Here is a 20,521-nt window from a genome sequence, read left to right on the forward strand (position 1 = left end):
GTTAAGACACAGAGCAATGCAATGATGAACCAGTGAGCATTTCAGTAACAAAATCTGAAATAGGCCTATCAAATAAATGACGCTAGCGTGAGCGTTTTCTCTACAAACCTATAGTCTATAAATGAACATGTTGAATAAAAGCAAATAAGTGAAGCACCATGGAAAAGAAAACCTACACAAACTCATCAAGGAATTGTTAGCCTTAAAATCATGCACATACTTAGAAGAAATACACTATCCAGCCACCATTAGCACACTATTACTATGATTTAAATGAGGTGTTTAGCTAGTCTCCCAGCCTGACCATCTCACCCAAAATACCCCTAAAACCATCAAACCAGACCAGCCTAACCAGCTTGATCCGGCTGGGACACCAGCTAACACCTGTAGCTGTTACACATCCATCCTTTCATCCTCATTTACACTGCCGTTCAAAAGTTGGGGATCGGTCCAATTTTTTGTGTTTTTAAAATAAGTCTCGAATGGTCACAAAGGCTGCATTTATCTGATTAAAAATACAATAAAAACAGTAATATTGTGAAATATTATTACAATTTAAAATAGCTTGTGAATATATAGTAAAGTGTAATTTATTCCTGTGATCAAAGCTGAATTTTCAGCATCATTACTCCAGTGTCTTCAGTGTCACATGATCCTTCACAAATCATTATAATATGATGATTTGATGCTCAAGACGTGTTTATTATTATTATCAATGTTGTAAAAAAATTTTTTTTTCAGGATTCTTTGATGAATAGATTAATTTACATTTTTAAATATATTCAAATAGAAAACAGATATTTTTAAATTTTCATAATATTAAACAATATTACTGTTTTTTGTTTTAATCAAATAAATTCAGCCTTGGTGAGCAGAAGAGACTTCTTTTAAATAACTTTTTGAATGGCAGTGCATACAAATGACATATATATTGCATGTATTTCCAGCATATACTGTATAATTCTCCTATATAACCATCTTCCTATACTGTAAGTGTTAGTAATTCAAATCTAAATTATTAGCATAAAACTGAGCATAAACTGCACATAATTGAGATAAAGACTGCTTTGTTCTAAACATATCCGGATGTAAAATAAAACATTAAAATGAAGATTGAATGAATAACAAAACTAAAACTACTGAACTGCATCATTACATTTCACACAAAGTGCATGCAGGAGTCCAAGTCTACCACACAGATACTGTATGGGCTTCACAACATCAGATGCCACAACATGGCACTGCACCAGCCAGATGGCACATACAGTACACAGGCGGCGGGCACAGATGACTACACAGGCACTCGGCACAAGTGCCACCTGGGAAGGCGTTCACTTACAGGAGTGTAAAGTGGTCGTGTTATCATACAGAGACACAGGAGTGAGGGGGAAGCCACGGTGCAGAACCTCCATGTTACTAGCCACACTGTCTGACATGCACGAGCAGCCATGTTCTGCCCCACCGCAAGCTACACAACATGCCAGACGCATTCTCTTGTAGTTGGACTTCTTGTCTGGGGTCATGGGGTGGATGAGGGGAAAGGAGGAGGAGAAGCATGTTAATGGATGGGAGAATTATTTCACTAACAGAAGCTGGACATCTGGAAACTACAGCGGGCCAAGTACAGAGCCCTGAGGAACACCGTCAGAAAATCATGTTTGTTATCAAGTTATATACAATTCTGTTGCAGAGTAAAATCTGTTGTGTTTTTCAACAACAAGGTATCAGCTTAACAGGTTTCAATTCTGTTTTTAATTATTTTTTATATTCCTGGGAATATTCTATTTTTGAGATGCAGGTGAACCATGGAAATGCATGGAGGTGAATGATAAGGAGCTCTCTGTAACGCCTCCTGTCGTGGTATTTAAAATACAGGAATATTTTTTACCTCTTAAAGGATTAGTTCACTTCAGAATATATATATATTTTAATATATTAAAAATTAAAAAAAATATATTATATAAAATATATTATTATATTTTTAGAAAATGGCCGATGGTTTGTTTAGATAAGACTCTTATTCTTCGACTGGGATCATGTAAAGACTTTGAAGCTGCACTGGAAATACAATTTGGACCTTTAAACCGTTGAAGTCACTATTATGGAGAAAAACCCTTGAATGTTTTATTCAAAAACCTTAATTTATTTTCGACTGAAGAAAGAAAGACATGAACATCTTGGATGACGTGGGGGTGAGTAAATTATTAGGAAATTTTCATTCTGAAGTGAACTGATCCTTTAAATAATACAAAACACATTTACCTCATAAATCACAAAAAAAAAAAAAAACATATTGGGTTAAATCTAAACTCAAAACAGAATAATCCTCAGAAAAGCCCAAGTACTGTTAGGAGCCTGTTAGAACAAGTAAAAAGTAGATCAGTCTCCTGCTGATGATGGATGACAGTGGGTTGATGGGAGATGTAGTTTTACATTCACACATGCAGCAGGCTAACAGTAGCAATCTGCATTAACAGATGAAGGCAGTCATTACTCACAATACAACACTATCAGAGGGTGAAGGAAATGATCAGATCCAGGGCAGCGAGAAAAAGGGAAAACGTGTCAGTTACTAAAAAAGTTTTTTTTTTGGTATTTTAAGAAGTTTCAGGTGGAGGTAAAAGCCAAAAAGGTCAATAATGAGGCCAGACGGTGCAGTGATTTTGGGATGAAAAACAAAAAAACTCCTCGGTAGAGACTTCTCTTTGTAAATACACGTACGATTTCTTGAGAGTACATTTTCTCCCGTTATGTATCTTAATCATTGTTTGCCAGCTGTGGGGAAAATTGTGGTTTAATGATCCCAAAAATTCCCAGAGATTCTATTTGATTAAATAACTTAATAAAAGTTGCAATTAAAATAATACATTTATTTATTATGTCAAATGAAAAGCAATATGAAATACACCCTATATATATATATATATATGAAGAGCTCTTTTCCAAAACGCGATAAACGGCATTTAAAAAAAAAAATGAGTTTGTCATGTCATTTCGCTGTGTACTGAACCTCTTCACTGCTCCATCAACGTTTCATGCCAAATCGCTATATTTCCTTGTTTAAAATGTACTGCAAGATGCAGTTCTTTTCCAAACTGCGATAAGCGCCGAAAATATTTTTAGCCTAAACGCGAAACATCCTCTGGACTAATCAGAATTCTCTCTCTCTCTCACCCTCAAATCACTCACGTGTATCACTCCAGATGCTAAATTCGCCTCATTCGCGCCACGCTAAACGTCTCATTCGCGCCGCAGGACCTCCAGACGCGCGTAAACGCATCTTTACATTGACTTAACATGAAAATCACTTGTGCCAGACACTCTATTCGCGTTTGGTGTGAACACCACTCACTCACTCTCTCACTCACACACACAAGGTCATGTCGTGATTTGTTTTATGTAAAGTGGACAATGGTTCTACTTTTTATGGGTTCGACACTTTATTGAATGCCAATGTATTTATTACTGACTTGCCTTTTTTTTTTTTTTTTTTTTTTTTTTAAGACAAACCTGGATTTATAGCGTTTTGAAAAAAAAAAGGATGGATTTATAGCGTTTTGAAGGGAAAAAAAATAACTTTGAATTTATCATCAACAATATTGTTGTTTGATTTAATAATCATTGTTCAACATGTTCAGACTGAGCAAAAAAACAAAAATTTTAACAGGATAAATTGAATATTCACAAAATGTGTGGGTCTAGGTAAAAAATGTAATTTTCCTGAAAACTATTTAAATGGATTTATAGCGTTTTGGAAAAGAGCTCCTCATATATATGTATATGTGTATATATATATATATATATATATATATATATATAGGGTGTATTTCATATTGCTTTTCATACTGTATATATATATGTATGTAAGGTATTTATTAATACATTGTTACATGGTAATGAATAACCTGTGATAACTTACTCCGTTTGCATCCACACTTCTTGATCCGTTTTGCGTCTGTTATGTCATCGTGACAAGCTTTACAGTAGAAAAGTGCCCTAAAGGAAAGAGATGATCTTACTCAAACCATCCACACCACAGAAGAGCTGATATGATATGAATCTCTATCTGGATATGTAGAGAACAGCGATGATCTCCTCACCTCTTCACCTCTTTGGCATCACTGGCGATGAAGAAGCCCAGCGTTCCCTCCTGCATCTTCACATGATTGCCCGGGTTGATCAGCGTGCTGGGAATGAACAAACCACACTCACGAACCACAGAATGTGCTCTGAAAACGGCCCTCCAAATCATACGCGTTCATGACATAACGTCTGCACTCGTGAGGATGGGACAGCTCATGCCACAATATGAATACGCATTAAAAACATAACCATCAAATATTCAGATACAGATGAAGAAAATCTAAAGACACAAACTGAAGAAAAAAAAAATGGATCCAAACGAGTGATTTCAAACCTAGAATACATAAAAATCTTGTTTTAATGTTAATAAGGGCATGCATTTACTAAAATAATTTTTTGTATTGACAGTAAGTAAATTATTGTGATGAAGGCAATTGTTACGTCTGAACTAAAACAAACCGTTTTAAACCGTTCTTGCATGCAAACACAAAGTATTAGTTTATTTGGTTAAAAGACATGCAAGCATGGAATAGTTCACCCAAAAATGACATTTCTGTCATCATTCCCAGTTTCATGTCATTCTTCTTTTCTTCCATGCAACACAGAAGGAGATAGTGAGACATAGTAGTACAACAGCTTTGTGTAAAGAACAGTTTACGGATCATTTTCTCATCGTTTTTCAAGTCACATGACCTGCAAAAAACTATGCCGTTTGCTATCAGGGACGTCAAACCTGGACAGTGACGTTCGTGTCTAATTTAAAACAAGCACAAATTCACTTTTAGAGACTGAGAACATCCGAGTCATGTGGAATAGGATAATTTTTTTTGTCATTTTACAGGGTTTCTGCAGGTTTCAGTAAGTCAAATTTAAGACCTTTTTAAGACCATAAAGATTGAAATTTAAGACCTACACGACGCATTATCCAAGTTGGATAGATAGATAGATAGATACTCTAATGATCCCGAGGTAACTATCTATCTATCTATCTATCTATCTATCTATGATTATTTACATTTACATTTACATTTATTCATTTAGCTGACGCTTTTATACAAAGCGACTTACAATTGCTATATATGTCAGAGGTCGCACGCCTCTGGAGCAACTAGGGGTTAAGTGTCTTGCTCAGGGACACATTGGTGTCTCACAGTGGATTCGAACCCGGGTCTCTCACACCAAAGGCATGTGTCTTATCCACTGCGCCACTACCACCCCATGATTATCTGATGTGTGTGTGTGTGAGAGAGAGAGGGAGAGGTTGATATTTTTTTAATAGAAAATTTTACTTTTGCATATTATACTGTAAAAACACAATTATTATTGATTTTAGTTGATCATAGTTGATCATAACTAGAGAGAAAATGATGAGATGATTAAAGAGACCAAAATTATCACGGTTTTTACAGAATCCTGTTCAAAAAGGATTACAGAATGAAGTCAATTCAACAAGTTTTATGTCGAAAAACAGCAAATAACAAATTGATTAGCATCAATATGCACTTTTTGTTTACGTAAACATTAAAATACCATTAAAAATGATGGCCAGATTTTAAAACAGTGTCTTGCAACATGTTATCTACTAACATGTACAAGTTCAAATAAAGTTTTGACAAAAAAGGTTTTATACAAAGATAAACCTCATATTTCAGCCTTTAAATAATTTTTTATAAAAAGAATGAGTCAAAAAAGATAAATTACTGACATTTACACATTATTAGTTATGGAAAGGGGTGATTGGTTGGTTCCTGTCACATGACCTGCGGTGCGTTTGCGACATCGCTTCATTTATGAGTTAAGGTTAGGGTTACGCCTACATTTGAACAAACTTGAGCGCACAAAAGACGCGATATGTGAACGGCCTATGGCGAGCTAGCTCATATCAAGCCACGAGCTACTGGAGCTCGCGAGCGACGTGTCGGAGACCCCAGCTCTAGGGCTCCGCTTTATAGGCTACAACTCAATACTTTTTTGCTACTTTGTAATAACTTTCTGCGGCCAGCGTTTCTGGAAATGAACGAGGGTAAACACTTTTTTTAGACCTGACTAAATGAAATTTAAGACCTAGGATGAAAATCTGGCCGTTTTTAAGACTTTTTAAGGCCTTAAATTTAAAGTTCAGAATTTTAGACTTTATAAGACCCCGCGGAAACCCTGTTTTACTTTGATTGCCTGGAAAAGAACATTGTGCCTAAAATCTCCTTTTTGTTTTTCACAGAAGAAAAGAGCCATTCAGTTCTGGAATGACTTGAGGGTGAATAAATGGCGACAGGTTTCATTTTTGCGTAAAATATCCCTTAAACATTTAGCAAGTGTGACACTACAGGAAATAATAGATTTGTTCACAGTAAAAGCATTAAACACGTTGAGAAGGGCAGTGGCAGATACTGTACACTGTACACACACACACACACACTCACTCACAGCTCGACCAGAAGTACAGAAACTGAACGTATCCCTTGAAAATCTACACATATGCAGTGTTCTGTCTCAACTTAAAAGTTTTAACCCAGCGCAAACGTTTCAGGGATATATGACGAGTACATTTTCAAGAGAATTTGGCATGACGTGACCACACCAAACGAAACCTTATAATGTCATACCATTTTCCACCCCTGTGTGAAACAAACACACAAACAGCAGCAAAAGTGAGACAAGCCACTAAATGCAGGAGAAAGACTGAACTAGAGATGCGTTCTCCTAAACAACACGCTCATCTTTGGAGTCAACAATGCGTTCACATATTTTAAATGTCGCTTTAGAGAAATATATATTGATGTCTAGAGCTGCACGATTCTGGATATATATTGAGAATCATGATTTTTATTTTACTTTTCAAACAGAGATAATTCTACAAAATAAGATGTAATTTGGTAACACTATTTTAAGGTGTCATTGTTACAGTGTAATTATATATTTAAGTACTAAGTTATATTAAGCAACTACATGTACTCACTATAGGGTTAGGGAATGATTAGGGTTTGGTTGAGGGTTAGTTGCGTGTAATTATGCATAATTTACTGTTATTACTATGGTAAGTAAATGTAACATAATGTAACAAGGACACAGTAAAATAAAGTGTTACCTGTAATTTACTAAATGTTCTGACAAAATGTTAATTGCTGTAAAATGTTTGATTTAATCTGAATGAATTATTAAAAAAAATTCAATGAATGATTCAATGACTCACTCAAAAATACTTCACTTGTTTCATTACTGGATTTATAAAAAATTTTGAACTAATGTCTGGAATGAATCATTCAATGACAAAAAAACGATTTTAAACAGTCACTTGTCGCCACCTGGTGGTGTAACGAGGTAATCTATTCAATAGTTATTTGAAGGGCCAAGTTACTTTCTTTCTGCATTTGGCAGACGCTTTTATCCAAAGTGACTTACATTAAACATTTACATTCCTATCAGTTCTTGCTTTCCCTGGGAATCGAACCCATGATCTTGGCGTTGCAAGTGCCAACGCTCTACTGTTTGAGCTACATACTTTCTATTTCGACATCAGTGTTTATATCCCAACTATAACATTTTATCCCAGCATAATATGAACATATGCAACACAGAAATGATAAAACTGTGTGGTTGAAAAACTGTTTCATACCCATACTGTACATGATAATGTTCTGCTGTGATTTTGTCAAAGGTAATATAGACACAGGCGAGTCGTTGTCATTATGAAAGGGTGTTTGTATTGAGATCGAGATCTTTCACCGATTAATCGTGCAGCTCTACTGTCAGTATTCTGGATCTTTAAGGATTATGAAGGTTTTTAATGAAGCTCAGACTGACCTGCTCTCTCTCTGGTCTGATTTATACTCGATCGCGATCAGCAGGAGTTTCAGCTTCACATAGCAGAGTCTGCAGAGAAATAAAAGTTCAATTAAGGGGAGACACTACAGGCAAAAACTGGTGTGTGTTCATGCATCTGTCAATTTTGAGAAGTGTTTAGTGGACATAATACATCCACAATACACTTTTAACTGTATCTTTTAGAGCACTTTATCTATTTGCATCTGTAGATTTCAATTGCAGTATATATCTTTAAAGGCCGTTTTCTCAAAATGAGTTTTTCCTCCTACATTGAGCCAGAAATCTCCACTTCAGTAAAGTTTACATGGAAGCTTGTTTCCACCACGGAAAATAAAAAAGGTAATTGAGACTTTTTATCTCACAATTCTGATGTTTTTCCCGTGCAATTGGACTTTATAACTTGCAATTCTGAAAATAACTTGAAAAATATTATAACTTATAACTTGAAAAACTTCCAAATTACGAGATATAAAGTCAGAATTGTGAGATATAAAGTCTTATTCTGGACATTACAGTTTTATTCTTATCTATATTATGAAGGTTTTTACAAAGGGGTTTGTTCATATATAATTTTCCTGATTTGAAACAACATTTTATTCCTTAAAAAATGGTGAACATTTTATTATTTTTGGCTGTTGACAGTATTTTCTGATTTTCTGAGTGATAAATAGAGATATCCAAAATCTCCTCTGGAAAAACCTTTGGCTCTAATATATCAAATAAATGAAACAATCATTTTTAACCTGATTTTATCCAGTGTTCAGATTTTTGTTCTAGAAATGTATGCAAATTAGCGCATATTTAATTAGACAATGCCTCATTTGCATATTTAAGCATACAATTTCAGAAAGCTTGAAATACAACAAATGTTTGCTATTATTAATGTAATCAACCAACTGGTGAAGTGTGGAGATATTAATTGGTTATTTTTTTTACCCTATTCACCTGGGCTGTCTCGCCTTAAAAATAAATGACACGTAAAAGACAAAGCAATGGAGACTGAACATTTGTTCTCATTAATATTCATCTCCTTCAAACCAAACCAGCAACTTTACAGTTAAAGCAAGGCTTCAGCTTAATTGAAAAAATTTTAACGTTTGATGGTTGAACCTTTAAAGAAGCTCAAATATAACCGTTTAAATCTCACTAGATCATTCTCATACTTCCATCTGTATAGTTTTGATGGCTTTACTATTATAATAATGTGGGAATGAGTTTCCATAACCGCACACATCATACTTACTCACAGACCGTGGGGAAGGATAAACCCACGAAGGCACTGGACAGATACTCCGTGTACATTTCATTGGCTACTCCCTCGAGATAATACTTCTGCCATGTGTCTTCCTCAATCTACAGGAGAAGGTTGTGAGTTTGATACTCAGTATTTAAAGCTGCCGTGGTTCTCTCGGACGGCCCGCACGTGGACTGACCTTGATGTAGGATCTCATGGAGAAGAGGTTGGCCAGCATGGTGGACAGACCCTGTGCCAGACAGCTCTGGGCGATGAAGCCCAACTTCAGCTCGGCGAGGCAGATCGCGTCATCACCTTCCTTCCAGTTCCAGCTCGGGATGTTGAGAAGATGAGCCTGGGAACGACGAGGACAGAAAGTGACATAATGCTGGTGTTTGAGCATGAGAAAGGTTTCAGGAGTTCTTCTCTATATCAGTGTCAGTGTTTCTAAACTCCTGAAACGCCTCCATTGTAGTCTTGAGTTTCTTCCGGGAACGAACACGTCACAATATTCCTCATTATAATAATTCATACGCAGAATAAAGGGGCGGGGCCTGGTTGAGTTAGTTAGTAGTGTGTTTAACTGGAGGTTATGGTAAGGGGCGGGACATTTCCTAAACACACTCAAAGCGCTCGACCAATCACAACACACTGCTCCAGCCGACCAATCAGAGCACAGTTCAATCGAAAATTTGATTTTTCTAGCCCTGAAGTAAGACTTTGTTGTACTATGTTACATAGTTAAAAATGGACAATCCAAACCTCCCTTCTCAGTCCATTTAGAACATTAATTGAAACCAAAGCTAGACTACAGTGATTCCTAGTTTCAGTAGCAAACGCATGTTTAATAACATTTTTTAAAGGATTCTGTCAGGCACTTCATATACAGGACCTTTTAAGGGTTCCATCATATATTTAGTTTTAATGAATTCATTTAGTTTTAATTTTAATTAAATGTTATGACTTAAACCGCCCATAAACATACTTTATCAGTAGAAAAAAAGTTATCATTTAAGACAGTCCTCCTTATATAGAACATTTTTGGCATAAAGGGTTCTTTACAATTGAGTCAAGAACCCTAGAGTTCTATATAGAACCCAGTTAAACCTTTTTTTCTAAGTGTGTGAAATGATACAAGAAACTATTATAAGAGGATATGTTACGAATAACATTATAAGTGCCATACAGAAAAGAACATATATAGTACAAAATATGGATTGTTACTCTTTAGAAAATATCCTGCTTATGAGTTTATCAGGGAATTACAATGTGAACCAAATATGTAGCCTAAAGTGTATTGGGTGTTAGTGACATCAAATGTGACGGAGTGTTGTTGTTTCCAGGCAGAAAGAGAGACTCTCACCTTATTGTGGTACTGCAGCATCTGTGTAATAATGCGGATCTTTGGATGGTAGTTTTTAATGGATATCACCCTAGAAAAAACATCACATTTCAAATCAAGTACCGTCTGGAATCCATCAAAAGTTGTTGATTTCTGAGATATAATGCAATAAACGCAAATGTAATAATTATTAAGGAGGTCTGAGTACAGTACGCACCTCATGATATTGGATGCATCTTCTGCATCAGGATCTGCACAGTATTTATTGGCTAAGATCAGACAGGCGTCGGCCGACTCAATCTATGAGACAACAGATTAAAAAAAGTGAATAAACTGTCAAGGATGCATATAAATGGGTCGAAAGAATTGCTGTTTGCAGGGTTGTTTGTGAGTACATCAATATTTTTTTTAACACTAATCATTCAAATCAGACGAATTTCTAGGAATGTCCATGCATTTATAAATATTCATACAACAAAATGTTCTGGGAGTTATGAAACTTTAGTGAAAATGATAAAGAAAATGCTGGCGGAAAGAGTTAAATTCAACTACATGTTAACTGTCATTAGAGTATTCATATAATTAAAAATAACAAATAATTATTTATATTTGAAAGCCGATAACCGATATATTGGCCGATAAATCTAAATCCAAATTTTCCTATAATTTTTGATTACAAAAACAAAAGTCTCATGTCCCAATCACACAATTATAATGATGTTCTCAATATAATTGTTATGACGCAGATATGACAGACTTGTGTGTCGACTGTATTTTCCAATTCAAAGTGATTTCAATCATATTTCAAGCAATTCAAAACCATCATGTTGAGTTGTACCATCATGCATCTGAAGTGTCTCAGCTGAAGGAAATAATCCATTATTTATTGGCTTTAATAAATCGGACACATTTTCTTACCAGGCCGATAACATTAAAAACAAACATATATCGGTGCCGATACCGATATGGTGGCCGATATATAGTGCGTCCCTAATAATAAGTTGACATGCAGTTATAGTTATATTCAGTAGAATGTCTTTTGGGGAGCATCAAAATAAAGTGTTAGCAGATATTAATCAGACAGTCTATTAATACTCCAATGACTGCTAGATGACATGTACATGCACTTACTTGTATAGTTAGTGTCGAAATAAAGTGTTACCCGATTTTAAAACTCCCTGATATATCCAGACTCTCTCTGACTATGAAAACCCTGCGTTTGCCAAAGCAGGACAGATCCCGTACCTTCACTCGAGCGAGATCATGAGGGTTGAGAACAGATCCCTGGTAAAACTCCACCTGTGTGAAGTGTCTCTTGAATAAGGCTTCCAGCTCAAGATTAGGGGAAATACTGAAAACATACACAACATCACGGTGAGACCAACACACATACGGCCCACAGAAGAGAGCTACTTTAATCTTTAGGTGAATCATTTAATTTTCACTGTTATACTTACTTATGGAGAAAAACTATTTCTACATTGACATCATCCCTGTCCTTGTGTAGGAAGTCTTTCAGGAAGTTGGAGACGCTCTCCAGTGTGATGTGACCGCAGACGACGATATGCCTGAGAAACGAGTTATCGTGAGGAAGAGTTTAATCAAGACGTTACAGGAACTACACGTGATTATCAAGCAAGAAAACAAGCCCAGGCCACATGGAGCGACGTCTCTGTTATCACAGGTTTAACACAATATTAATATTTAGCCTTAAAACGAGAGAAAATTAGACTGTGAAATTAACCCTGAAAAACAACAATGACAAAATCACTTCTCAGACTTTCGCTTTTGATCTCACCAATATTTCTTTTGGTGAGAGGAGAAAGCCTTTGCATTTTAAATGCTTATATTTTCTAAATGTTTATGGTGTAAAAGCAAATAGCAATAAATATATGAGCACAAAGCAAATATACACTTTGGACTAAAATCTTAATATCATGGGGAATTTAAAGCCGAAAGCATCTGAGACATTTAACAAGCAAGACTAGGAATCGTCATTGATGGGCTGAAAAGGTTAAAGGTCCCATGACATGCTACTTTTTGTAGGCTTTAATATAGGCCTAAGTGGTCCCTAGTACTGTATCTGAAATCTCTTTCCAAAAATTCAGCCTCGGTGCAGAATTATAGTCACTACAAGCCAGTCCCAGAATGAGCTTCCTTCAGACGGGCCGTTTCGGTGTCTGTAGCTTTAAATGCTAATGAGGAGGAGAAAGGCGGCGCAAGGTGGAGGGTGGGTGTGGCCTTGACCATCTTGCGGCAACGTACCATGCATGTTTACGTTGGATATATTGCAATGGCACGAAGACATGCTGTCGTTCATTTCTAGTTTAGAGAAGACTGTAATGTGGCTTATTTTTTAATGACAAAGTTCTTCATGTCCTCATATATTGAAGTCATGTTACACAACCAATTATTTACTCCTCAAGAGTTAACTCTACTCAACACCTGCATATGTATGTATGTATATATATATATATATATACACTGTATATATATTAGGGGGTGTAACGTTCACAAAATTCACGGTTTGGTTCGATACGATACACTTGTGTCACGGTACGGTTCGGTTCGTTTTTGATACAGCAAAAAGAAAGAAATGCCAGAGAAATTTCCTTGATTTAATTTTTTTTATTCTTTTTTAAAAAATTTTAATTTTAAAATTTCCAGTATTTAATTTTTTTACTTTGAGCAATTCTGGAGCTATAATTGACTCTTCTTAGGAGCATATAAAACAAAACAGCTCCTTGGAAAAAATGAAATGTAATATTGTAGTAGTTATAAACAGGTTTATTTTAGTTCAGATTAACATTTGAGGGCAGCAATTGTATTCATAATGTCAAAATAAAACCGACGTAATGTTACTTGAAGGCATTATAGCCCACTATTCCTGCCAAACTTCCATGGTTGCAGTTAGTGTTACTACAGTAAATCCATGGTGAATGCTGCTGATCTGTGGACACTGGATAGTTCATTCATGGCACAATGTTTCTTCCAGGTTTCCACGTCAGCGCTGTTTGATCCGTTAATAACGGTGAATGTTTCTCACTAGATCTCGCAGTGATGTTATTACTTCTGTGGCGAATTCAAATGCTTTCTTTATTGGATCTCTAAGCGCTGTGTAGTAACAGTGTCGCATGATCACGATCGGCTCGCGCTGCACTGGTCCAAACTGATAAACGGTCCTTCAACCACACAATAACGAGCAGTTTCGTTCCGCTTGCATTACGTTTGGTCGCGCCGGCGTCTCTTACATTATGAGCGCGTTTGCATTATTATGCTTCGCTCGCTCAAAAGCCATGATATCTCTCGTGGACAAACTATGGGCGGGCAAAGCAGAGAAAGGGGAGGTAACATTTCTCCTAATAACGTCATAAGGAGGAGATTCAGGATCAGTCCGGTTGAGCTTCCATTTTCTCAAAGACAGAGAAAGATAGCAAAAGCTCGATTTACAAAGATTAAAATTTCTAGAAACTTGGGGACCATATACAGGCTAGGGGAACTCATATTAATGTTAAAAAACCTCAGAAAGCGAAAATTTCATGTCATGGGACCTTTAAGCAATCAAAATGGTTAATGATAATCAAATCTCAATTCAAGCAATATATATATACATCTATCTATACATATTATATATAATCTGTATGCTGTTCGGATTAAATTAACACTTGACACACACACCATTGCAGTGATCTACACAGTGTGATTGTGATATACTGGGAAATATGTGCATAATTGTGACACCTTGTAAAATGGCTTATTATTATTATTATTATCTAAAATCCAATGGAGAAACCCCACAATAATTTATTTAATTATAATTTATTAAAACATAGATATTAGGCACATGCTGTTGATACGATCCCTTACTTATTAACTGAGAATATATACAGTACACACACACTACTGTTCAAAAGTTTGAGGTCGGTGAGACTTTTTAATGTTTACGAAGCCTCTTCTGCTCACCAAGGCTGCATTTATTTGATCAAAAATACAGTAAAATCAGTAAAATAGTAATATATTTTTACAATTCAAAACAGCTGTTTTCTATGTGAAAATATAGTAAAGTGTAATTTATTCCTGTGATCAAAGCTGCATTTTCAGCATCATTACTCCAGTCTTCAGTGTCACATGATCCTTCAGAAATCAATCTAATATCATGATTTCATTTCATTTCTCTTTTCAGGACCCTTTAATGAACAGAAAGTTAAACAGAAATTTTTGCTTCATTATAAATGTCTTCACTTTTGATCAATTTAATGCGTCCTTGCTGAATAAAAGTGTCACTTTCTTTCTTTTCCCTTTTTAACAATAGTGTGTAAATAAAGGCAAATCTGTTGAATCTCCAAAGCAAAGCTGCAGCTCAAAAGTTCTGGATTCATGAGACACAAACAGAAGAGACACAACACTGCTTTGCTGTAACAGACGTACACCCACTGCAACACGTAGAAGCCCGAGTGTCACAAGTAGCACAAATCAGCAAGCGATGAGCGACTCACATACGCGACAAGCAATGAGATGAGACTTGTGCCCCAGACCCTCAGTGACTATGGCATAATACTACTTCCTGTGGAGGAGCACCTCTGACATCACAGGAAGGACTACAGCAACTTCCTCTGAGGTAAGAGTTGGAGTTCGTCAGCTTTAAAGGGGTGGTTGATTATGATTTGACTTTTCTAACTGTAGTTAGTGTGTAATGTTGCTGTTTGATCATAAACAACATCTGCAAAGTTACAACACTCAAAGTTCAAAGCAAAGGGAGATATTTGCTTTTAAAGAAATTGATTTTTAAGAACTACAACAAACGGCTGGTAGAGACTACACAAGCTTCCTCCTGGGTTAGTGACATCACAAACCCTAAAATTTACATAAACTCCGCCCCCAGAACACGATTTATAGATTATCATGACAGAATATGCTAATCAATGACTAGAAGATAACTACACATCAGCTACATAAATTCATCAACTAACCATTCAGAAATGTTGTCTACATGTTGTCACTTCTTCTTGAGTCTCTCCATCTTTGTCTGACTCCAGTTTGAACATAAAAGGCTAAAAGTTTTGAAATTTTCAGTGCGTGTTTGTGTGAAGTAATCGGAGCTGTTGACACACACACACACACACACACACACACACACACACACTCACACAAGCTCTTGAAGCTCCGCCCCCTGTGCCGGGAGCAGCAGCTCATTTGCAGTTAAAGGGACAGACACAAAAACGATGCGTTTTTGCTCCCCCTTAAAAAGTGACAATATCTGAAAATAGAATAGAAAATAGAAAATATCTGTGGGGTATTTTGAGCTAAAACTTCACATTCACACTCTTTATACCATTTATACCACCCCTTTAATCCTTTGACTTACTTTCTTCCTCGGGTCGAGTTATAACTCCCTCCATATTTCTTCCGATTAAGGATGAGAGCAGCGATTTCAGGCACGTAGCGAGCAAACATTGCCTACATGCATGGGACAGAGAGAGAGACGGGCATGCAGACGGGCAGACTGAACTGAACCAGTGCAGTCCAACCACCGGTACTTACTTTCTCCCATTTACTGCACTATAGGAACCACCATATTTCTTGCGGTTTCCTATTAACTCTATGATTTCAGGAACGTAGCTGGCAAACATGGCCTGGAGGAGGAGACAGGAGACAAAGGACAATAGAAGTCTGCTAATGCTTCTACTTTCAGTAGAAGAGAGTTCTCATATCAGAAATAAGAGGCTTAAAGGGATAGTTCAGGCCAAAATCATTGTGTGCTCGCCCTCATGTCAGTCCAACCCTGTGCTACTTTCTTTATTCCGTGACAAAAGGTGCATCTATAGAGCATCTCATTGCCATATAATGAAATATAATGGCGCTTAAGCTTCAAAATGACAAAAAAAGTTGCCTGTACAACTTTATATTTCAAGTCTTCTGAAGTCAAGCGATCGCTTCTGAGCTAACAGCTAATCATTACAGTCCCCCTGTGCTGAAAATCCAGCTTTTAATGTTGTTTATATGGTGTTTTTAATACGCTTTAAGACAAACCATGTGTAAGTTCATAAGTCGACAGCATTGCTGAGTATTTCCTCCTTAAAACTGCAGTGAACCAAAGACAGTCTCAAAAACACGCTTTGAAATCACTGGTGTTTCTGACGTCACAAACTACCTTGTAACCAATCAGATCAACGTGTGATCGTCAACCAGTGGATCTCTGAGCTGAGTGAGTGAGTGAGTGAGTGGAGGCGGGGCTCATTTGCATATTCATAGAACCACGCATACTAAATGAGGCAAGGGTGTCGAGTTACAATCAAGATATTTTAAGACTTTTAAAAACGTTTAAATATGTAATTTTGGTGATCAAAGATGAGTTTTAAGGGATAAAATTATTGACTACAGGGGGACTTCAAAAGAACATTCATTCAAAGTTATCCAGTCTTTGAAAATGCTCTCAAAACATTAGCACAAACAAGTTATTTATTATACGTTCAACATTTTTTAAATGTTGCAACTTTATTCCGGAATGTTCAGAGAACATTCAAAAGTAACATTATTGTAATGTTTGAAGAATGATAAAATTGAATGTTTCCTTAAAGTTCGAATAACCAAGAAAAAACATTTAAAAAAAATGTTTTCAACGTTTTGAACGTTCAGAAATAATGATTTAATAACTTAATGGGAAAATTAGCAAAACGTTATTAGAACATATTTGGGTGAGCAAGTCATATGGACTGTTACTTTAGAGTCTGCATTCACTTTCATTGTATGGAAAAGCAGGCAAGATGTGTTTTGGGTGAGTAAACGATAATAGAGTTATCATTTTTGCATGAACTATCCCTTTAAGTGTCAAATATTGGAGCTGTAACTTTAAAACTCCAGACAGATTGAATAACAGTTAGAGAGGGTCAGAATGCTTGTATACATGCATTGACGAGAATTAAAGGATGGAAGGTTTTAGGTTAAAAGTAAAAGCATTCTGTTTGGCAAATATCCCTGTTTTTAAGGGATACCGGTGTTAAAAAAAAAAAAAAAAGCCACAGATAAGATTCGATCTGCCGTTTTAAGAGGGAAAACAGTGATGCAAAGGAGGAAACCTCAAGAGCCATGTTTAGTCCAAGCAAACTCTCACGCTGGACTGATATGGACAGGACCGTCAGATCTCAAGCATCACACCACAGGTAACAGATAAATCTAACTTTACACACTTTATTTTGTTTTGTTGAATTTGTCTTTACAAATTTATGAACAATTATTATAAAAAATGTATGTAAATTTTTATATATTTATAAAATAGTATAGATCATTTTATTAATATAAAATGAATATAATAATTTTTTTAATTTACATATTATTTTATATAAAATAAATGATATAATATTAATAGTTATAATCAAAATAATATTTTAATATCAATATGAATAGAGTACTAGCAACAGCACCTTGCAAAATCCATCTCTATGAACATTATGCATTTTTTTTATATATTTATATATTGTACATATAATTAATTTTATTCATATAAAGGAATACAATTATATTTAATATATTTATAATTTTTAATATCATTATATTTTATATACATTTAATATGAATAGTTCATATCAAAATAATATTTTAAGATTAATATTTATAAATATTAATCTTAATATAATATAATATTTATACTTATTAAAATTGCAGTGGGGCAATACGCTTGTCTTAAAACTTTCAGTTGTGTACTTAATGTTTTTTATGTAGAAAATAAAAAAGCATTAAAGTACATACTACAGTTAATAGCAACATATATTTATTTGTTTTGAAAAACTTTGAAAAACTATTAATATTAATAATTCATATTAAAGTGAAATTTTAATATTCATATTTATGTGATATTTTAATATTCATATTTATAGGGGGGGAAATCATTATGCAATAAGTTTTTTTTATTTATTTTTTTACTTTCAAACAAGCAGTGACTTATCTATTTTGTATTCCACTGACTGAACCATTTTTGATCATTTTTAAATGGGGCAAATTGAAATGATCTGAGCACTAATGTTTAATTATTTATAAAAGCAATAAATGACTCGAGGCAGTTCTCTATGTATTTCTGAGTTTACAGTCTGTGTGTTGACATCATGACGGCGTGTCATATCACATCTCAACCCTTCAGAGTTTGTTGGAGTCTGGGTGGGGGTAAATTGGGTCGGGTCTTCTAAAACCGCAGTCAATCTACAAACAGAATTACTTTGTACTCCCTAATGATGGTTCCACTTATAACATGAAATCAACAGCATAAACAATAGCATTTGAAATATTGAAACACTAAAGTACAGTAGATAATAATTGCTTATGAACCAAAACACGCAATGTAGTACAAGCACAAAAAACCACATCTTTCCACCATGACGAGCAGAAGCTGGGAACGTTCGGATGGGGATTGAGGCAAAAATGAAGGGATTGTTTTCCAGCTCTGGTTGTCAAGGATACAGTGATTAAAGGACCTGATAATTGGAGGCAGAAATGCAGGCTGTGGATGAATTATTATGGGATTTCTTCTATTTATTGAGGTTGTTTTTACCAATCCTCCGAGAATGAAGAAGACCATGAAAAGGCGTCCGAGGGTTGTTTTAGCACAAACATCTCCATAACCCACTGTGGACATGGTTACCATGAGCAAGTACACACACTCCCAGTAGGTAAGAGGTTGGGAATTTTGGAAACTTTCCCAAGGATCCCCTGAGTTTTCCACCTGAAAACACACCAACAGCCTCAGTATTTCAGCCGATATGCAAGGAAATGTTATTTCAGTTCTACCTAAACATAACTTTCTACCTAACTTTCCCAACACACGTTCCTTAATGCACATTATTCATTCAAATTCATGCACATTATTCATTAAAATGCAACTTTTCACCGTCCTGATGCGATCGACTTACCAAATGTATGAACCCCGCTGCCGTCAGCCATGTGCTTATAAAGATTGAGCACAAATTCACCAACTTTATGGAGTTGCTATAAAAACAAATTTCAGAAATACTCTCATTAGCTCACAAACGACTTGAATCTACAATACTATGGTTGTGTTGCAAATGATGTACTATACACTCACACCGTGTCCTAACTACACACAACACGACGCGACGATAAAAGCTTCTTTTCCACGTTAATCAGAGTGTGTGTCCTAACCAGCCGCGACGGCGACACGTGACGATTCTAGTTTAGAAACGGTTTCTATTTTTCTGTGACGTCGCACTGGAACAACAAACACAAAGTGTGGCGATGATAATCTCAGACACTGTTTATGTGCTTTATTTAATGTTAAAAGCGTGTCATGTGACTCTGAATATCATTTAGTGCTCCAGCTTTGAAGCTGTAAAAGCAACAATGGATAATTCACCTCAGATCTTGAAATTAAACAAATGGCAACAAGAACGTTCAAACAGTGAACAAACAAGTGTATTCTTTGACAAAGATTGTTTTAGTAACTCAGCCTATGTATTTTTAATAATGTTTAAATGGTGTAATATTTGTGAATTTGATTATGTAGCTACTAGGGGTGGCACGGTACATGAAAAAACATCCGAACCGTTCGGTTCGCTTGTCTCGGTTCGGTGCGTGTGTGCGTCGCGCGGTTCGCACGGTTCGACGCATGCGCAATGTAGCCTTGTGCCCGTGCTACTGCTAATACAATGCTAAATCATAAATCAGACAAATGTAGAATAACATTACAATGTCCAGCAATCGATTTAAATAGTACACTGGGTTTACTTAGACATTTAATGAGATCAACTCCACTAGGCTATATGTTGTTTTTTTCACGTGAATAAATAGGCTACATAGATCGACTGTTCCACGTACCGGTATGTACTTTAATGGTCCAGTGGCAGAACTTGCCAAGCGTGTCAAAGGTTCTGAGTTCTAATCTGCACTCGTATATATTTTTCTTTTTCATCAAAACCGATTATGTTTATCAGCGGTTGTATATCAAGCAGGGACAGATTTGTATGAATTTTGTTTTGTGATTTCATCAGAACGAATAGAGTAGCCTAGAGTCTCCTCAACGGACTGAAGCGCGC

The 20,521-nt window shown here is 35.8% G+C and overlaps 1 protein-coding gene across 8 annotated transcripts in view; it reads right to left on the minus strand.

The window, feature by feature from the left end:
• kcnma1b (potassium large conductance calcium-activated channel, subfamily M, alpha member 1b) overlaps positions 1–20,521 on the minus strand; it is a 137,931-nt gene that overhangs the window by 29,955 nt on the left and 87,455 nt on the right. For 6 of the 8 annotated variants that reach the window (XM_082152389.1, XM_082152386.1, XM_082152388.1 and 3 more), the window contains exons 7-19: positions 19,382–19,457; positions 19,024–19,194; positions 16,023–16,114; positions 11,939–12,049; positions 11,727–11,832; positions 10,699–10,781; positions 10,503–10,572; positions 9,339–9,494; positions 9,149–9,258; positions 7,885–7,953; positions 4,101–4,187; positions 3,920–3,996; positions 1,340–1,513 (exon numbers count right to left, since the gene is read on the minus strand). In XM_082152389.1, coding sequence (XP_082008515.1) covers positions 1,340–1,513; positions 3,920–3,996; positions 4,101–4,187; positions 7,885–7,953; positions 9,149–9,258; positions 9,339–9,494; positions 10,503–10,572; positions 10,699–10,781; positions 11,727–11,832; positions 11,939–12,049; positions 16,023–16,114; positions 19,024–19,194; positions 19,382–19,457 — 1,382 coding nt within the window. The remainder of the gene's footprint in view (positions 1–1,339; positions 1,514–3,919; positions 3,997–4,100; positions 4,188–7,884; positions 7,954–9,148; positions 9,259–9,338; positions 9,495–10,502; positions 10,573–10,698; positions 10,782–11,726; positions 11,833–11,938; positions 12,050–16,022; positions 16,115–19,023; positions 19,195–19,381; positions 19,458–20,521) is intronic. The other 2 variants (XM_082152391.1, XM_082152390.1) reach the window with 1 other exon arrangement.

Source organism: Leuciscus leuciscus, assembly GCF_965113295.1.
Source record: "Leuciscus leuciscus genome assembly, chromosome: 21".
Lineage (NCBI taxonomy): Eukaryota > Metazoa > Chordata > Actinopteri > Cypriniformes > Leuciscidae > Leuciscus > Leuciscus leuciscus.